Source organism: Anastrepha ludens, chromosome 6 (genome assembly GCF_028408465.1).
Source record: "Anastrepha ludens isolate Willacy chromosome 6, idAnaLude1.1, whole genome shotgun sequence".
Classification (NCBI taxonomy): Eukaryota; Metazoa; Arthropoda; class Insecta; order Diptera; family Tephritidae; genus Anastrepha; species Anastrepha ludens.
The window spans coordinates 49,273,965-49,294,516 of NC_071502.1; the positions used below are offsets into that span (position 1 = coordinate 49,273,965).

General features: G+C 35.2%; 1 protein-coding gene across 2 annotated transcripts; it reads right to left on the reverse strand.

Annotated features, from left to right (window-relative positions):
• Positions 1-2,910: 2,910 nt before the first annotated feature.
• Positions 2,911-9,238, reverse strand: LOC128866596 (uncharacterized). 2 transcript variants are annotated; one of them, XM_054107459.1, is made up of 2 exons: positions 8,468-9,238; positions 2,911-4,695 (listed from the first exon to the last, which is right to left on the reverse strand). In XM_054107459.1, the coding sequence occupies exons 1-2, from the start codon at positions 8,915-8,917 to the stop codon at positions 4,510-4,512; spliced, it is 636 nt and encodes a 211-aa protein (XP_053963434.1). In that variant the 5' UTR covers positions 8,918-9,238; the 3' UTR covers positions 2,911-4,509. The 2 variants fall into 2 exon arrangements, with proteins under 2 accessions (XP_053963434.1, XP_053963435.1); XM_054107460.1 differs by having other exon boundaries at positions 4,498-4,646.
• Between the last annotated feature and the right edge of the window lie 11,314 nt (positions 9,239-20,552).

Below are 20,552 nucleotides of genomic sequence, written 5' to 3' on the forward strand. Positions count from 1 at the left end.
GATTCCGGCGAGCCCGAAAAAACAATTGGTACGACGAGGAATGTCATGCTGCCGCCGAAAGAAAAGATGCCGCCTATAGAGCCACGCTGCGATCGGGCGCAACGCGAGCCATGTGGGATCGCTACAGAGAGCTGAAAAAGGAAGAGAGACGTATTATCCGACAAAAGAAACGTGAGGCCGAAATACGTGAGTGCGAGGAGCTTGAGATGCTGGCCAATAGGAACAACGCCCGAAAATTCTACCAGAAAGTTCGGCGGCTTACAGAAGGTTTTAAGACCGGGGCGTTTTCCTGTAAGAACAAAGACGGTGATCTGGTGACTGACGTACAGAGCAATCTTAAATTATGGAGGGAACACTTCTCGAACCTGTTAAACAGTGACAGCTGCGCATGTCATAGAGAAAGTGAAGATCCCGATACCCCAATCGTTGACGACGGAATTATCGTTCCGTTACCCGACCATGACGAGGTGAGAATAGCAATATCACGGCTAAAGAACAACAAAGCCGCGGGCGCCGACGGACTGCCGGCTGAGCTATTCAAATATGGCGGCGAGGAGCTGGTAAGGTGCATGCATCAGCTCCTATGCAAAATATGGTCGGATGAAAGCATGCCTGCCGATTGGAATTTAAGTGTGCTCTGCCCAATCCATAAGAAGGGCGATCCTGCAATTTGTGCCAATTACCGCGGGATTAGTCTTCTAAATATCGCCTATAAGGTTCTAGCGAGCGTATTGTGTGAAAGGCTGAAGCCCACCGTCAACCAACTGATTGGACCTTATCAGTGTGGCTTCAGACCTGGAAAGTCTACCATCGACCAAATATTCACAATACGCCAAATCTTGGAAAAGACCCATGAAAGGAGAATCGACACACACCATCTTTTCGTCGACTTCAAAGCTGCATTCGACAGTACGGAAAGGAGTTACCTGTATGCCGCTATGTCTGAATTTGGTATCCCCGCAAAACTAATACGGCTATGTAAGATGACGTTGCTCAACACCAGCAGCGCCGTCAGAATTGGGAAGGACCTCTCCGAGCCGTTTGATACCAAACGAGGTTTCAGACAGGGTGACTCGCTGTCGTGTGACTTCTTTAACCTGATGTTGGAGAGCATCGTACGAGCCGCAGAACTTAATCGCTCAGGCACAATATTTTATAAGAGCGTACAATTGTTGGCGTATGCCGATGATATTGATATCATCGGCCTTAACAACCGCGCTGTTAGTTCTGCCTTCTCCAAACTGGATAAAGAGGCAAAGCGAATGGGTTTGGTGGTGAACGAGGACAAAACGAAGTACCTCCTGTCTTCAAACAAACAGTCGGCGCACTCGCGTATCGGCACTCACGTCACTGTAGACAGTTATAATTTCGAGGTTGTAAAAGACTTCGTTTATTTAGGAACCAGCATTAACACCGATAACAATGTCAGCCTTGAAATCCAACGTAGAATCTCTCTTGCCAACAAGTGCTACTTTGGACTAAGTAGGCAACTGAGCAGTAAAGTCCTCTCTCGACGAACAAAACTAACACTCTACAAGACTCTCATCATGCCCGTCCTAACGTATGGCGCAGAAGCGTGGACGATGACAACATCCGATGAAGCGACGCTTGGAGTGTTCGAGAGAAAGATTCTGCGTAAGATTTTTGGACCTTTGCACGTTGGCAACGGCGAATATCGCAGGCGATGGAACGATGAGCTGTATGAGCTTTACGGCGACATAGACATAGCGCAGCGAATAAAGATCCAGCGGCTTCGTTGGCTGGGTCATGTCGTCCGAATGGATACAAACGCTCCGGCTTTGAAAGTATTCGATGCGGTACCAGCTGGTGGTAGTAGAGGAAGAGGAAGGCCTCCTCTGCGTTGGAAAGATCAGGTGGAGAAGGACTTGGCTTCACTTGGTGTGTCCAACTGGCGCCGGTTAGCACGAGAAAGAAACGACTGGCGCGCTTTGTTAAGCTCGGCCAAAATCGCGTAAGCGGTTATCGCGCCAATTAAGAAGAAGAAGAAGGCTTATTCTAAATAGATATTCAGTAGAAGTTTTTGCAAATAAAGTAAAAAACTATTCTATTCGGTTTTTAAATTTTCACATTGACATTCTGCTGCCTGAGAAAGTGGGATAATTTAATATATTTCATTCATACACCTGCTAGCCTTGTTTCTATGCTAATTCTAGTATTGAATTGATCAAAATTTGCAATGCAAATCAAAATCAGAGCTCATAATTCTATCATGGCGCGTCTGACATCGTCAATAAGAAGAGAACTGAAAAATGTTGTGATTTTTTCAATGATCTCTGAATTTAAATGAATTAAATATAAATTTTTTAAAATATTAAGTGCAATTAATAAAAAAAAATTAAATATTAAAAACGAAATTGCTAAATAATTAAAAAACAGAATCGGGAAAAGAAGGTAGTTTCGTTAATGTTTGGAATTTTATTTTAGAGAAAACTAACAACAAGTTTTGGGAACATTTTTTTTTTCTAAAAAATTAATTTTTTTCTTTTGGTGGTTTTGGAAAACAACCCCTCAGATTTTTTTATGTTTTTTTTATTATTGTTTTTTTTTTCATAATTCTTGAAGGTTCACAATCGGATTTCCACATTCTTTTTCAAGTTATGTTCAAATATTTTTGTATATCAAAAATATATATAAAATATGTATTTTTTTTAATTTGTTTTATTTTAAACAATTCAAATAAATAAATTAACAAAATGTAAAAATGAACCGAAAATATTTCACTTAAAGAATTCCATACCAAAATTGGACAGTCACAATATTATATTTTTAGAATTTTTTACATATTATCAAAATAAACAATTTTTCCATTTTTTTTCTAAAAATTAAAACAAATCATACAAAATTAAAAATAAATTTGAATTATTAAAAATAGTGGAACTTATTTCACTTTAAAGAACTCTACAGGATTTGAAGTTAATCACATTTGAAGTAATTTCAGTGCGAGAAATAAGAAAATTCAAAATATGTTTCCGAAGAAATAAATGTGAAATTTTAAGCATAGTTCGTTAAGTACAAAAGTAAGAAAGGAAATTATTGTAGTATTCAGAATCTGCTCATAAATATATTTCAACAACTAGTCACAGAACGCTTGGACTACCGGAACGGTTGGAATGCTAGAAACTTCCAAATTGTTGATAGTAATTAATAAAGTCTGTCAACAGGTTTAGAAGTGAATGCGAAAGGGTTGGTTTTTTTTATATTAATATAGATTACGCGTTACTTTTTCTCGCAACTGATTCGGTTCCAACCGGGCTTGCTTTGAAAGCCGACTCAGTTATATCAAATCGGCCGACATGATCTATCCAATAAAGCAACCAGATATTTACTTGCGACACTATGTCTAGGTGGGCATAAAGCTCATATAGCTCATTATTCCATCGTCTACGATACTCGCCGTTACTACTGCAAGGGACGCCTCATCGAATGGTGTTATCATCAAGGCTTCTACGCCATACACAAAAAAGGACAGACATGATGAAAGAGTTATAAAGGGTTAGATTTCTTCGTCGAAAGAGGACCTTACTACTCAGTTGCTTACTTAGTCCAAAGTAGCACTTGTTAGCAGGCGAAACTCTACGTTGAATTTTAAGGCTGACATTATTATCGCCAGGCATTATTAATGCTGGTTCCTAAATAAAAACAACCAGCAACGTGACATGGGTGCTCATATGGGAGTGCGCCAACTGTTTGATGACAGGTAGTATTTCAATTTTTCCTGATCACTAATTGCTTTGAATAAGTAATCTTAAGGCACTAATACTTTTGAAAAGAAGTGTTCTGTTACCAATACAAGATATATTCCTATTATTACAGAGGAACACAAGATTAAAATATTATGCTTTCTACACCTCGTTTGAGGCATACAATAGCAACAATACATTAACAATCATCTACCTTCAATCACTGATATCTCAAAAGCATCTGCATGGCCTCTGAAAGATGTAGTATCGCAAAGTAGACTAATTCTTTAACAAAACTGCATACTGGATACTGCAATATTCATACACACATATCGTGGAGTGTAATAATATATTAAGAACATTGTAACTATAATAAAAGTAAGGCCGATGACAACATCTGATGCACTTTTTTTACTTTATATAATAATAAAATGAATGAGTTCATAATAGTACAGATTACTCGATTCAAGGCTTTTAAATACATTAGCATTATTACTTTTTTATACGAGCAAATATTTTTTAGTTTTTTTTAGCTAATAAATAATTTATAGAATTTGCTTTACTTATACATATAAAACATAAATAAATATTTTATATTGCTAAAAGTTATTATAAAAGGTTCGGATAACGGTCACTCATAATTGTTAATAAGGAGAAACTAATAGTCAGCATCAAGTCAGTAGTAAGACACTAGTGACAGTTGGCTGAATATCGCATTTTTAAACATTAAATTAGTTATATGAAAACTACATTAAACTTAACTCCAAAAGTAGCTTTGGAAATGTCACAATTTTGTAAATCAAATCCTTCATGCTCTCAAACATCGCAAAAGCTGCAGATACGCATTGGTAGTTGATCTTAAATAGTGCTCCTCAGCGGCAATGATGCACAGCATTACTTCTTTCTCAGCTTCATGGTACTTCTCCTCCAATTCCACAATGGCAGCTGATGAATTGGAATATACAAAAATTAGCGTGTTCACGTTTTTGTAGGACTAGTGAGGAAATTGTGAAAAATTGTAAATTGGTTAGAAACGCTTAGAAAAAATTATTATCATTTGATGTATATAAATGAAAGCAAAAATATTATTTGCTGTATGGCTTCCGCCTTGCATAGAAAGAAACCCTTTCTTTATGAAAAAATTTAATAAATTTTTTTGTTTTATTCTAATTTGACAACAAAAACATATACAAACAGTGGCTGGCACGCAATTAGCAATGCGACATTTTGACCAGTTTTTATTATTTTCCGTTTTGTTTTCATTTTTTTTTTTCATCAGTTTTCATCATCATGCAGCATAATGATGGCTTAGCATTTTAGCTCAGTGTGAGCCCTAGCTTACTTCACAATTTTTCTCCAAGCATCTCGATACATAGCCATACTACAGTATTTGGTCGCTCCTATGCTTCTTAGATCGTCCTCAACATTGTCTAACCATCTTTTCTGTGGTTGTTGCTGTACCAGCATAAACATTCCCATACATTTGCAGTAGGCCAGGTCGATTTGTGAGGAGGCAAAAAAATCGCCTATTTCTCTGTGAAAATCATATTCTAGGGATCTAAATAAGAAACTTTGCCGAAGGAACCATACCTCTAAAACGAATTCTGATGTCCCCCAATTTGGGTCGAACTTTTTAGTTTATTTTCTCATGTAAAGGCCAAAAATGGTGATATTTTGAAATGATTGTATAGGGAACCCCCCAGGGGAGTTCCAGGGGGTGTGCCACTGGCATGGGTGGATCGGCCGTCCAAAGTGAGTGGGGTCGGTCATACATTTGGACTCGATTGGAGCACTCTAAATGGGTCAAAGAGGGATTTTTCGTTCGACCCAAATTTGGGGACGGCAGAATTCGTTTTAGAGGTATGGTTCCTTCGGCAAAGTTTCTTATTTTGATAACTAGAATACGATTTTCACAGAGCAATGAGCGATTTCTAAGTCGACTCGTCCTAATATACAGGGAATGCGTGGTCGCCTTCTTCGCTTTTCACCATGCATGCGTGCATCCAAAACTTTGTTAAGTATCATTTCATCTGGCTTTATAAAGGGTTATCCAATAAGACGTGTTATTTTTCAAAGAAAAATGCAGTTTTTTAATATAAATGATCGGATGTTTATTTCATTATAAAGAGGAAGGTACACCGTTAATAGTGGAAAAGAACAACAGGCAAATGACCACCACGACCACGCTTACAGGACAAAATCCTTTTCATGAAATTTTCCATAACCGAATTGCAAAGTGGCTACCCTATGCCCCGATAGCCTCACGAATTTGATCTTTGAGGTCTTGAATAGGTCCTGGGTGACCAATTGTCAATACCTCTTCGAGAGATAACACGGTCCGGAAACTTTTCCCGTAAAATATCAATGCTTCGTTGCTTGTGTGACACGTAGCGCCATCTTGTTGAAAATAAACGTTGTCCAGATCAATACCATCCAATTGCGGCCATAAAAAATCGTTAATCATCCCTCGATAGCGCAATCCATTCACCTGTAACACCTCTTATTGGAAACCTCTTTACATACGTGTCTTAGTCATCGCAAGCGCTGCGATACAGACCTTTTTCTTCCTGTAGTGGACCCAAAATTCTTCTCAATATTCTTATTTCCAATATGCTCAATTGTATAATTTTATATGCTTTCAGTGTCCACGTTTTAATCTTCGTTCTTCTACTCAAGAACTTGCTTTTGAACAGTTTAACGCGGGCAAAATATGCTCTGTTTGCAGTCCGCACGCGGTCTTGGATAGCAATCTTTGTATTATCCGTTCAACTGAGACGCAGTCCTAGATATAGGTATAATTTGGTCAACGCTTTAAAATTTGTGATCACCAATTGCAAGGTCTGGCGCTTTTCTCAACGTATTAAGTCCTGCGAGGTATTTCGTTGTGCTTTTGTTGATCCAAAGAATTTGCTTTTATTTGAAGTGCTTGGAGTACTTCTTTTAGAGCATTCATATTTCTAGCGAGAATGACCGGGTCATCAGTTTGGAAGTTTTGGTGAATAAAATGTGCAACGTCGTCAAAGAAAAAATTATCAAAGTTCGAAGAGCGTTTTGAAATACTACTTCAAATTAGCACTTTTTTGTATTAAAATTTAATGGGCTATAAAAAATTGTTTCAGTTTTTTTTTTAATAATTTTTTTTTTTATTAAAAAATTTTAAATTTTGATTATTTTGATGGCATTTTTTTCGTTTTTATAAATTTTGTACAAAGTTCAAAACTTTATTTTACATGAAATTTGTGGTGAAATGTTCTTTATTTTTATAAAGAATAATACATATTAAAAAACAAAGGAAAAGTAGTGGAAACCAGTCAAAATATTGCGTTGATTATTAGGCGTATGCACCAATATATAACTACTTATATATGTAATATAGTTTATAGCAAAATGAAGCAACAAACACTTTTCTGAAAAATTTTCATTGATTTGCTTGTAAACTAAAACTAGGCAACCAATCATGATTTTAAATAACCACAGCAAGCAGATCTACGTAACCGGATAGCTATATGAACGAGTACTTATATCAAAAGAAAGAAATGCGAGAAGAAAACTTCGGTGTACAGGTCTTGCCTTACAGATTTATACTTATTACTGAGCACATTTTGCAGTGTTTGGCCACTTACTTAAAGGCTACAGCCACGGTGGAGTTCTGCCTGGCATTTCGGAGCTTCACGGACTGGTGGACTATGCATTTCCACCCACACTCGGCATTAGAACGTTCACGACACTGTGGGAACGGAACGCTGTAAGGCAGGGCGGGTCCATACATGTATACCCAGATGGCTCAAAGCTCGAGGGCAGGGTAGGTGGAGGTGTATATTCCGAACATATGGGAATCTCCTACAGGCTAAACTGAAGGCCGTGACACTGATACAGTGTAATGAGATACCAGGAGAGAATATCTACGTTTTCCCGCCCGATAAAATTCCTCACAAAGCAGTTGCCAACCTCTACTTTTGGGAAGCAGAACTGGCGCTGTGGAATGAACCAAACATAATGTTAAGGTGCCTAAAGATGAGGAAGAGGAAGAGATGATCTCGCAGCTTCTGTCCTTCTCTATCCAGACGTGGATTCTTCATTTTAAGTAGACAATTTTTGAATGAATTGGAAGATCTCAGTTCTGCGGAAATCAGAGATTTTCAAAATTTTTGAAAAGTACACACTGGTTTTAGGAGACACAAGTTACTCACGTGACATGACAATGAGCTATGGGTCTGAATGTGTCCCACCGGCTAACCTCTTCCATCTAACCTAATTTAACATTTTGCAGTGTCTTTTCTTCGGTTTTTCGATTTTTGCAAATTCTATATTGATGCTACCGATGCCTAGTGTTTAAAATTTTGATAGTAAAATATAGCCCATAACATACGCCTGAAACTGTTTCGCTTGTGAGTAAAGTATTATCAAAAACAGTTCAGCCGTTTTGGAGATAAAGCAAAGATTACAATTTTCAATTTAAAACGCTTTTTATACTAATATATTGGTTGCAGGCGAATAACAATATAAGCTTAAAAAATGCTTTATTTCACGATCACGGGCAGACACTTTAATTTTGTTTACTTGTTTTTGTTATTTTAATTGAATTATGTATATGATTTAATTACTGAATTTTTCATAAGTAATTAATTGCATTTATTGTAAGTTCACTATACTACTTTTTTCACATATTTCTTAATGAAAAAGTTATCAAATTCCTTCAGTTAATGTTCGCCTATTAAAAAGGGTTGCTTAACTTTTGCCCACTACTGTATACATAAATCACTTACATTCTTTTTATTGCATTGGAAGAATGCCAAATCACTTTCAGATTGCGAACATTCGTGAAACTCCTTACACATCTGTGCCATTTCCGCAGTCATGACTTCACGCTGCGATTGTTGCTGCACTGTAATTTGCGTCCGCCATTCCTTGCCTAAATTGAGACATTCTCTATATGCCGACGCATAGGTGTTGCTGGCGTTGCGACTATCCTGCAAAAATATCTCAAAACAATCATTTACAACAGCTCTTATGCCAGCAACATCACCGCCATTATCGCCGCCAACAGCATAACCATTAGTTTCAATGCCACCGCCCCCACCCATTTTCGCATATATTTCAACCAACGCTACTCCCTCCAATGCCACAGCCTGTGACTCAGTGTAGCGACATGCTGCAAACCACAATGATAGCGCCAGTAATTGTAACAGCCTTAGCGGCGACAGTTGTTGAGCCATTGTTGATTGGTAAGGCCATGTACCCACTGACGCGTACAGGACACGGGAAGAGCACGCGCACAACAAGTAAACGGCTAAACCAATATGTAATTGACGGCAAATTGCTTGTGTCGCTGTTCAAATGCACACCGTAGTGACGAGTAACTGTTTGTCAGTTATGTAGTCACATGGATGTGTTTCACACTAAAACAATAGCAAAACAGGTTGACGACCAATTCGTTGACAAACTTAGAAATTCAAATGCAGACTAAACGCTAAGTAATCAGGCGAAAATTCTGGTCTACGTTACAAGTTTCCCTAAGAAGCGTACCGACTATTTGTTGTGACGCCTACCCAATAATAGTAAATTATTTTTGTCTCGCACACAAATGGCAAAAACCTTAGTCTTATCGTGAATTGAGGGGAAATGTACGTGTGTTCATATGTATGTGTGCAATGAGGAAATAATATATCAAAAATATCAATTATCAGAGAGGAAAAGAGGCTCAAATTTATTTCGTAATTGGTGTGATAAACGTAGGTGCTAAAATTTGTGGAAAAAAACATGGAATATTGCAATTATAAAGACCAGTGGCAATTCAAGTTGTTAGAAGGGTTGAACATTTCACTACTATGTGTTTTATGGCTTCTTTTCGAATTTATATGAAAGTTTAGTAAAAACTAATCGATTTCGAATTTACGTTTACTTCGAAATTCGATTTCGAATTTTAATTTTGCATTTCGATTTCGAATTTCGATTTCGCATTTCGAATTTCGATTTCGAATTTCAACTTCGAATTTTTTATTGTTATGTTGATATAAATGTCCCCAACATATAATTACTTAATCATATATTTAGCAATTTGCTTTGTTATTGGCAGGTATCAAGGTTAAGAGAAATTCGATATGCTTACAATTATGATAGATGACATGCCCATAGAAATGACCAGAACAGCCATGACCGAAAAAAGCACGCCAAGTTCAGTAATAAGTCACCCTTCGGTAATTACTCACTTTTCAATTCTAGTGACGTGGTGAGTCGTGAATTCTTGGCAAAAATATGTATGGTTAATGAGGAAGTTATTTGCTTAAGAGGTCCGAGTGGCCTGGGCTCGAAAATCAGCAATTTTTTTACAATAAAAAAAGTGAAAAATGATATTTAAAATTTTTAGATTTTTTATTTAATTTCATTTACATACAAAAATGAAAAAAAAAATTAATTTTAGAAATGGCGTTGAAGTTGACCCTCCCGCAAAATTGGACTTGGATGGTGCTGCCCATTTTGGCTCTTCTATTTATCTGAAACACAAAAACCAAAAAATTATTAATCAGTAAGACTGTAGCTGAATAAAAACAAATAGAATTTGACAAAATGGCGCGGTTTTGAATTTGACGGGTTTTTTCAGACTCCTAAAGGGGAACGCCACTGTGGTGAGTCAAAAAATAGTCGATTTTTTGGAATTTTTTGTTGTAAGTAGGAATGATTATTCGAGGATCGGACAAAACGCAATTTATTAACTATGTTGATGTAAATTTGTATTAAAAAATATTAAAAATTGGCAAATTTATGTAAATAAACGTAACGAGTTAAAAAAAATGGCGTAATCTGGTGGCAGCGATACAGCAATGAATAATCATCTGAAATTAAAAACCCAAAAATTTTATTAATCTACACAATAGTGGCTATCGTTGTACGTAGCCGTTTTTTTTTTTTTTGTATTTTTGTTTTGACAAAATGGTGGTGATTTGAATTTCGATGTGTCTTTTTCACCATTTGTTTGATTTTCAAGAGGCCCAAAAAAATAGTTATTTTCAAAATTTTGAAAATCGGCTACGTCGAACGATAGCCAATATGATAACAAAAATTTTGAAAAAAAAAGAAAATTAAAATCGGTTCGTTAGTCTTCGAGAAATCGTTGCCACCGTATCAAAAAAAGTCGTTCCGAGAAAAACGCGTTTGAAATAAAGCATCGTATCGTAAGCGGAACCGACGGGCGCTCACTTAAGTGCACATAGAATAGGGAATAAAGCAAATTTCGCTTTAAAATTTTTACCACATTTTCTTGAGTAGTTGTACTAACAATTTGTGCAAAAAAAGAAAACGTTTTTTTTTTGAGTTTTCACAGTGACGTTCCCCTTAATAAAAAGAATACAAAATAATTGAAATAAGATTCTAGTACAGGCGATAGCCATTGACATTGTGAATAACGTATTAAAATTTCAGACGATTTGGTTGAATGGTTTTTTTTGTTCTTTTTTTTTTGTTTGACAACACCAGTCCGGAAAACGTCGTTTCGAGATAAATGAGTGTAAAGCGTGAGTTTCTGCGTGAAAATTTCACACTATATTTTTAAGATACTATACTTGCGAAATATCGAAAAAACAAAAAATCGATGTTTTGAAATTTCAAGACCACCAGGTTCTCTTAAAGCAATATAGAGATCCTACCCAACAAATACTCTTTTCATGGAAGCTTTTTTTACTAAAAAATGCAGGGAATTCCTTCATTGCTGATAATTCCACCAAAATTAAACTTAAAAAAGCATATATGGAAAAAACATTGGCGAGCACTTAATATAAAATATTATATTAAGGCTTAATAAATTAAAAACAATGTATGTATTCATATTCTAATACATATTAGACAGTATACATAATTTAATTATTTCATAAATCGCCTTTGGCTGCTATTGCATTAGGCGGTCACCCTAACTAAATACACTGTATTCCATCTAACCAAGGAACTTTATCAAATTCGTCAACAATGTGGATCGGTTAAGACCCTTAGCTATCTTGAAGATGTTACATAGGTACATAAAATCATCACAAGATATCAGTGAGCACAAAAGCCCATGAAATGCTTTTGATACTAAAATAAAACATTTGGACTTTATGGAGGTATTCTCAAGCTGTGCCTTTCAGTTTAGCAATTTTTAATGAAATAAAATAAAATAATTTTTTTTTTCTTCTCTCCGGATATTTCATAGACTCAAACGCATAGAAAATTAATTAAGAAAAAATTTGCTGTTTATTTCTCTTGTAAAAAATTTACTTATTCAAACATTTCAGCATTTTTGGTACACGGTTTTTGGTGTCATCCAACGCGGCAATTCTCACCCTCTCAATCGAGATAAGTCTTCATTCATTCACCGTTTTTTCTCTTTTGGAAACAAGAGATCGAGATTAGGTCCGAGGTGTTTCCTTTTAGTGTTTTTAACTACTTTCCTTTGTTTTTATTTTATTTTGTTACTATAAAAAACATAATATGTATATGATTGGCCCTTACAGCTTTTATTTCGTGTTTGGCGGAGCTCCTCTCTTTCTATTTTTGGTGTGAGTCTTGATGTTTTTCCACAAATGGAAAGACCTACAGTTTTACGCCGCCTCCGAATGGCAGATGGTTTTTTTTTTTTTATTTGGGCTTTTTTCATGGCAGAAATGCACTCCGAGGTTCGCCTTTGTGCGACAGCTATTAGAAAAAAATTTATTCGTAACTTAGTGTTCCATGCACGGAGATTCGAGCCTGTGCACTTCCCAAGAGTATCACGCATCAATCGATTCGGTTACGGCGGTTTTTTTTCATTAATCATCATTAATTTATAAAAATACGGTTCATTTTAGAGCAAAACCATCTACATACATAAATCAAAGTTTCAAACTGTTTACAAAATTTATAAAAATTCGACAAATTATCATCAAAATTAATGAAAGAAATGTGCACCGTCAGACAAAAAAATTATCAAAAATCATTGAAAATTTTGGGCCACTTCAAACCAGCACCTCAAAATAAATAGACTATAAAACTCTGCACCCGAGAGTTTCCTAAAACTTCTGAGTAAGTTGAATTTTGGTGAACGTTTGTTGAGTTTGTATAATATTGGTTTAAAGTTTGAAATTTTGGTTTATGTGGCTTTGTTAGACAATGAGCTATACTTTTATAAAAGAAAATCGTAAACATTCAATTGCATGTCTTCAGTTTGTTAATAAAATAACCAACGTTTAACAGATGGTTTTGTTGTAAAATACACTACGAATACTCAATTCTTAATCACTTCCTTTTGCTTATCACCTAAGCTGCCAAGAACTACCTACGTACACTTAAATGTATAAGTTCCTAGAAAACCACCAACACTTAACATAAAATTCTTTCTTTTCTTTTAGGCACTAACAGAAATTTTATCTCCAAGTGCCTCGACAATTCTATTTACGATTATTTTATTGGCACTAATGTTGAAAAAAGAGTGATAATAATTTATTTCTAACTATTAAATAAAGTGCCATCAATGAAGCCCATAAGTCCATTGCAATTACTAGACCGACAATATTAACAACTGGAGTAGATAAATATTTTGATGTAATTTATGGCTTATTTATTTATTGTATATACCTATGTTTATTTTTGCAAAGTGCAAGTAGTTAATAAGTAACAGGTTGTCGCTAAAATATTGTGACAATACGACAGCACAGCTGCGGTTCCAACGCTGCCAATCTGGTGGCACAATCACCGAAACAGTTGATAAAATAATGGAAAAGACGTGTCGGATCTGCGTCGTCCCGGAATTGAAAATTTGTCAAAGAACTGTTGTGAACCATTTGTATGGGGCTAATTATGAAAATGGCATTTCATTATGGAATATATCGAAATAAATTTGTGAACTGACGGATTATTTCTCAATGTTGCATTTAATATATTAGTTGTTTTTCAATTTCAATTTTCGCTAAACATTTTTTTTTATTTTTTTTTTGGTTTTTTGTTTGAACTCTCAACTTTTACAAAAATTTCTGTACAGTGTGTCAAATAACTTTTTCATCGAGAATTATTGGCAAACTATATTAAAGCTATAACAAACTATATCAATACAAAAATTAATAGCAATTCAAGTCTCAAATTTGTACAAATTAAAAAAAATTCAACAAATTTTCATCAAAATTTCTAATTTTTAATAAATTTTTTATTTAGAAAAACTTCGAGTATGCAGGAAAAATTCGTTTTAAAAAGTTTGAAGCACAATTGAAATTCAAGAAATATACCCATATCGGGTGTTGTTTAGCTACATTGGAACTATCGATATCGATAACTATAACTTGACAGCTGCAAATGGCAAACTGTGTTGACATTTCTGTTTAGTAAGGTTTGCACATGTCTGAGTGCTGCTCTTGCTAGTTGTCCCGACAAACAAAAAAAAACAAAAAGGTTCGCACAGACATTATGAAACGTTTAATGCGAGAACAACACTTCCAAATTGTGGAGCTTTACTTTGACAAAAATAAATCTGCTCTCGAAGTTCATAGATCACTGGTGGCATCTTCGGTCCTTATGTCTTTTCAAATGAGGAAGGAGTTGCTGTTACGGTGAATGGCGAGCGCTCTCGAGTCATGCTGACTGAGTTTTTGTTGCCAAGCATTAATCAGCTAAACGTAAATGTCGACGGCATTTGGTTCCATCAAGGTGGCGTAATTTACCATACAGCGCACCTAGCAATCCATTTGTTGCAATATTCAAGCCACCATTGTCGTTATAAAGCCCGTTTTATTGAAAAAAGTTGTCAAAAATTAAATTTATGGAATGGACCATGCAACTCGCAGCAGCGGCAGACATTTGACGGATACAAGATTATAATAAAAAAAATTCATTCCAACAATATTTCTGTTTTACATTATCATTTTAGCTCTGAAGCGCTTAAAAAAATACCCGATAAAAAGCAAACAACTGGTCACTTTGGCTGCTATTGAAAAATGTAATTTCACTTTTACTTTTGCAAAAATCCTTTGACCGAATACCATAATGTATTGAATTTTAATTGATTTTGAAAACCAACAAACGCAAAAGGGAGCGTAGGTGGAGGTGCTAGCTTATTTAGAAATCAGTCATTAGTTTCTATTATATACTTTTTCTTTTCCAAACGTAAAACTATTTTCCACCTCTCGGCCATAGTAGCTATTCACATCCACCAAATTTTAGATTTTTAATACTTAAAAATTAGTATCTTCTTTGTTTGATTGGTGATTTAAACTTAATATAAATTTTTTTACCGCTATTAATTTTCTTATAGTCTTACGACACTTCATTTAAAATTTCAGAAAAATCGGTTGGAATGGAGACGACCAAACGTAAAATAATTGATGCAATATCAGTAAAACTTCTGCCAGAGACGCAGCAGGAAATTTGTTACTCAATACTTTACGGCTTTCGACGTCAACTCAAACTTCTGGAAGTTTCAATGAGTTGAAAACTGCATATAAAACGGGCACACCATCTCTTAAGACTCTTTGTAAATATTATCAAATATTCCAGATTTCTGTGGGTTACGAGTCTCGAGAAGGACGGCCAAAATCTTCGACCAACGAGATAAGTTTAGCCAAGGTGAAGCGAAAAATTGGAAGATGTGCACGAATGACACCGGAAATGATATGTACTGAATTGCGCTCGAATGCTATGACTATATCGCAAATATTGCGTAATGATTTGTAATACACAAAGAAATCGGCTCGACGGGAATACTGAGCAATATGAAGCCCGAAAGATATAAATCTACCTGTGGAAGCCAAGCAACTACAGTCGGTTTACTTCACTGTTTGTTTTATTCCATTAGATACTTCTCAGGCAGTAACTGCCAAATAGTCTACTGAAAGTTGCTTACCAAAAGTGTTCAGAAATTTACTTGAAAATGGGAAAAGCGAGGAACTGCTCCACTACTTGTTACACCGCGATAACGCGCCTCACACTGGTGAAATGATAAACAACATCATTCCGCTTTCTGGCATTAAAGAAATTCATTCATATTTTACGGAGCTGGCGCAATGTTATTCTGAAAATTTTTTTAAAACTTTGAACGCGAATTTTTCACTGTTTCCAATAGTGGATTTACAGACTAAAAAAGTATTGAAATTAATAGTTATTCATTATAAAAATAAGGCAGATTAAAAGTAAAGATAAAAAATGTGTCCTTTTTTTAATTTAATTTACCGAACTTATCATAGTCCCCTGGTATTGTAACCATTTGCAAATAGAACGAAGCGTCGCAGTTTATACACAATTTTTTGTCGGTTTCCTATTTGCGTACATATTTGAATTTAACTTGAAAACTTATTGGAATTTCATAATGAAACTTGCACGGACTACTAAGCGTAGTCTAAATCAGATATTAGTACACCAAATAATCTAAAAATGTTGAGAGACGTGTTTTTCAAAACAGGAAAAAAAAATTTTTTGAAAATTTTAATTTGAATTTGAAAATTGTTTCTAAAAAAATTTTGGAAAAAAATAAAAACTTAAAAGACACAAAATTAATAAATGTTCTCCAAATATATTTCAAAAATGTTAAAACAAAACTAAGGTATTTCACTCTAAAAACTGCATACAAATAATTTAAGCATCGAATTAATAAATTTTCTCCAAAAATATTTCAAAAATGTTAAAACAAAACTAAGATATTTCACTCTAAAAACTGCATAATGCATAATGTTCATCAACGACGAGCGTGAGAGGTGCAATTGTTGGGCATGACGACGAGTTGAGGTGGACGGCTCTTCAACCACACTATCGCTAACAGCAGCAATATTTTCTGCAGTACGAGCTGTACGAGCATGCACTGTTGTTTTCACATCTCCGACAGACCCGGTTTGCTCAAACTTTTGCACAATTTTCCCGATTGTACGCACATTTGAACGATTAAATTGACCAAAAAAATTACGAAGTGCGCGATATGCATTTTGATTTGAACGCCCGTTTTCATAATAAGCCTGAATAACTTCAACGCATTGCTTGATTGTATATCTTTCCATGGTTCAAATTGAGTTAGTCTGAAATTGAAGAGTATCAAATGAAATGTATAAAACAACTTGATGTTTAGGTATGGTTTACATTCAACATCGGCCCTTAAAATTCAACCACCCTTTATATACTTATTTATATACCAATAGGGTGTTTTTTTAGAGGTTAGGTTTTCAAGATGAAATAAAACGTATATAATTTAATGCTATGGCCAAGAATTTAGCTTTATTATAAAGATAAGGGCCTGCCATTATGTTTTAAAAATGATTTCGGGCAAGTGGCCGCCGCGGCTGGCTCGAATAAATTCCAGCCGAGAGGCCCAATTTTCGACCACTTTTTGCAGCAATTGGGGCCGTATGTCAGCAATAACTCGCCGAATATTCTCTTCCAAGACGTCAATCGTCTCGGGCTTATCTGCGTAGACAAGCGACTTCACATAGCCCCACAAGAAATAGTCCAGCGGTGTTATATCGCACGATCTTGGAGGCCACGCCACAGGTCCACGGCGCGAGATAATGCGCTCACCAAAAGTTTCCTTCAATAAATCGATTGTTGCGTTGGCTGTATGGCATGTAGCGCCGTCTTGTTGGAACCAAAGGTCGTCCACATCAACATCGTCCAATTCAGGCACGAAAAAGTCATTAATCATGGCTCTATAGCGCTCTCCATTGACTGTAACATTATGGCCGGCTTCATTTTTAAAGAAATATGGACCAATGATTCCCTCTGCCCATAGAGCACACCAAACAGTGACTTTTTGAGGATGTAACGGCGTCTCAGCAATGGCTTGTGGATTATGTTCACTCCAAATGCGACAATTTTGCTTATTGACATACCCATTCAACCAAAAGTGAGCTTCATCGCTGAACAAAATTTTCTTCGATGCGTCGCGCGAACCGAACCATTATTTTCGTAATAAATTTACACGATTTGCAAACGTTGTTCAGGTGTAAGTATATTCATTATGAAATGGCAAACCAAACTGAGCATAAATGAAGTGACAGCTGTCAAAAAGACCATCTACGAAAAAAGTAGTGCCAACTTGAAAACCTAACCTCTAAAGAAAACACCCTTTATATAGGCGCGTACACCCGTTTGGGGGGTTGGCCGAGCTCCTCCTCCTATTTGTGGTGTGCGTCTTGATGTTGTTCCACAAATGGATATATACTTATATATAAAAATAACAGCGCCTCTTTCGTTGAGATAGGTTCGTTAGAGTATTTTTTCTTATCAATTTCATGTTTGTTATTTTTACTCTTTCTTACAAAAAACAAAAAAAAATACAGTAAACGAAAGGTATTTTATTTCAATTTTCTTAATTTATTGATTTACTATTTATTGCCTTCGCTTATTAACTGTTACGTTTATGACCAATTACCCAGGCAGGTGTTGGGGCGATGTGTCAGTAGATATTGAAAATGCTCGCAAGGTAGTATTTTGCTTAAGATAGTAGATATGTAAGTACGAGGTTGGGTCAATGAGCGCCTGAAAATTAGAGCAGCTTATGACGTCACCTCGAATCCGACATATCGTCCATTTTCTGCAACAGTAAATGTAAAAGAGTAATCTGAAAAAGCAATATTTTTATAAAACTATACAGAAATTAGCGCAAGCTCTTATTTTATGCTTGGCGATATCAATGAATAGTATCATATTTTATTAGACTAAAATATATATTTACTTTAACTTAGGAGGACAGAGAAAACAAAAAAGATTTTAAGCCGTTTTTCGCGACATTTTAAGAATTTGGATTATGATATTGTCGCAGCAAATGAGCGATATTATTTTGCAAGAAGCGTCCTTACAAAACAAATCACTTTATTATTAATTCAATTTTGAATTCATGCACACAAAAAAACTTTAATGAGCATTAATAGACTTTAAACTCATTAAACTTTAATAAATAGCATATATATGAAAAACATAAATTTTGTAGCCTAATAAATGGTATTATTGGCCCGAAATAAGCATTTTGGAAACCAAATAAAAGCTTGAAAGATGTGCTAGGGAACCTTCATCATCGATGAAAACTCTTCATTATACTTTAGATGTACTAATGTCATGCTGGTACACCTGAAGTGAGAGAGGAAATGCGCGGCGAAAAATTGAACTAGAGGCGAGTGAAGCTTTACGAATTTAATTTGCGGATCAGTTGTTTATAAATATTTGGATATAAGAAGCTATCCGCATAATTCGTATTGCGTTGCGTTGGGCTGTCTTAAGTCGCATAGACCTGTAACAGCTGTTCATCACAATACACCAGAGATCAGGCAACAGAATTTATTATGTTGAATCGAGTTCGAAGAAGGTTTCTGGCAACCTTGAAAAATCTGTTTAAGTATATAAAAATTACCGCAAAATTGGAGAAACACTATGAGATATAGCATAGAAACTGTTTTGAACAAACAAACGCTAATTTTTCTTTTTTTTTCGGGCTTAGTAGTTTGTTCCTTATTTCAATCCGTAGGTACTTACGGACCCACCCTCATTCAATATATTTGCTTAGAATACAATTCATACAATTTTTTTATAAATATGTTTTTGCGAATTTTCACTGTCAATGGGCGTGTTGGTGTGTATATACTAGTTACGTATAGCGGCAGATATGACCAAATATTTATTTTTTTATGACTTTGCAGCGCCGATAAGAAAACTTACTTATGAAGCTCACATGTATGTATGTATATATCTTTGCCAGTTAATTCATATTCTCTTACACCTGCTTTCAAACATAAATAGTTAACCACCAAGCATCGAGTTGCTGATAAGAGTCAGTGGAAAGTAAAACACTCAATGCTATGAGTATTTTGAGTGAAACCAATATCTACCGAGTGTTTTTTTAGTTTCTTTCAAGCTGAAAAAATTTTAATAGTTCTAGCGACATCTATCGTTTTTTTATGAATTTTAAATGATATGGTTTCTCACTTTGCTAAAAATTAATTTGCAAAAAGGTGACGTAATGGTTTTATTAATTTGCATAAAATGAATTTTGAATGCTGCCACACATTTAGGCCGATATCCTCGAAATGTGGCGAAAATTAAAAGCAAAAATTCCAACTTTTTTGTTTATATTACTTAATTTTTCACACTATATTTAAATACTAGCTAAGGTAGTATTTGACAGTACAAAAATGCCCTCAAATTCAATTCGTTAATACAGTAAAGTGTAAATATTTTACTTGCGATTTTACTTTGCGATTTAACTTAGTCATGAAGCTCCCATAGCTAAAAAATACAAAAGGAAAAATTTAAATTAGCTCGAAGCTATATTTTCTAAGGTATGCAACTATGTTTAGTATTTTTTTTTTTTCGCAATTAGGTGCACTAACAAATTTCTACAAAAATAAACTGCTTGTAATGAGATAAACGTATGTTGACTTTTATTTTAATTAATGTCCGTTGTTGGCCATTACTTTTTTCATCGTTCTGCTAACATGCGATTATCATGTCGGAGAATCATTAATTTTTCGAAGCAATCTTAGAATCCAACAAATTTTTGATAGTTTCACATGATGCGAAGGGCCGCTGTGACAAGTAATGTAGCACCGCTGTTGGGTGAATTCGGTGGGTGAGATACGACATTCAGATTATATCATATCTTATCCTTATGTTAATGGAATTTCATGTATTTGTTGTTGTTAAAACCAATCCAGAGATATCGTCAACACGCCTTTTGTTAGAGAGCCTCACGTAAATCTTCTGCAGCAACTTTAAAAATCAAATTTATGTTAAAACGAGAACATTACAAATTTGCTGTATTAATTCATTATATGAGACTTTCGGTTCTATTGGTTTTCGCAGTAAAGAAAATTCGGTAAATTCTGGAAGACGGGTGAGTTTTTCAAGGACTTCTTGACAACTGTCATTTTAATTTTTTAATGT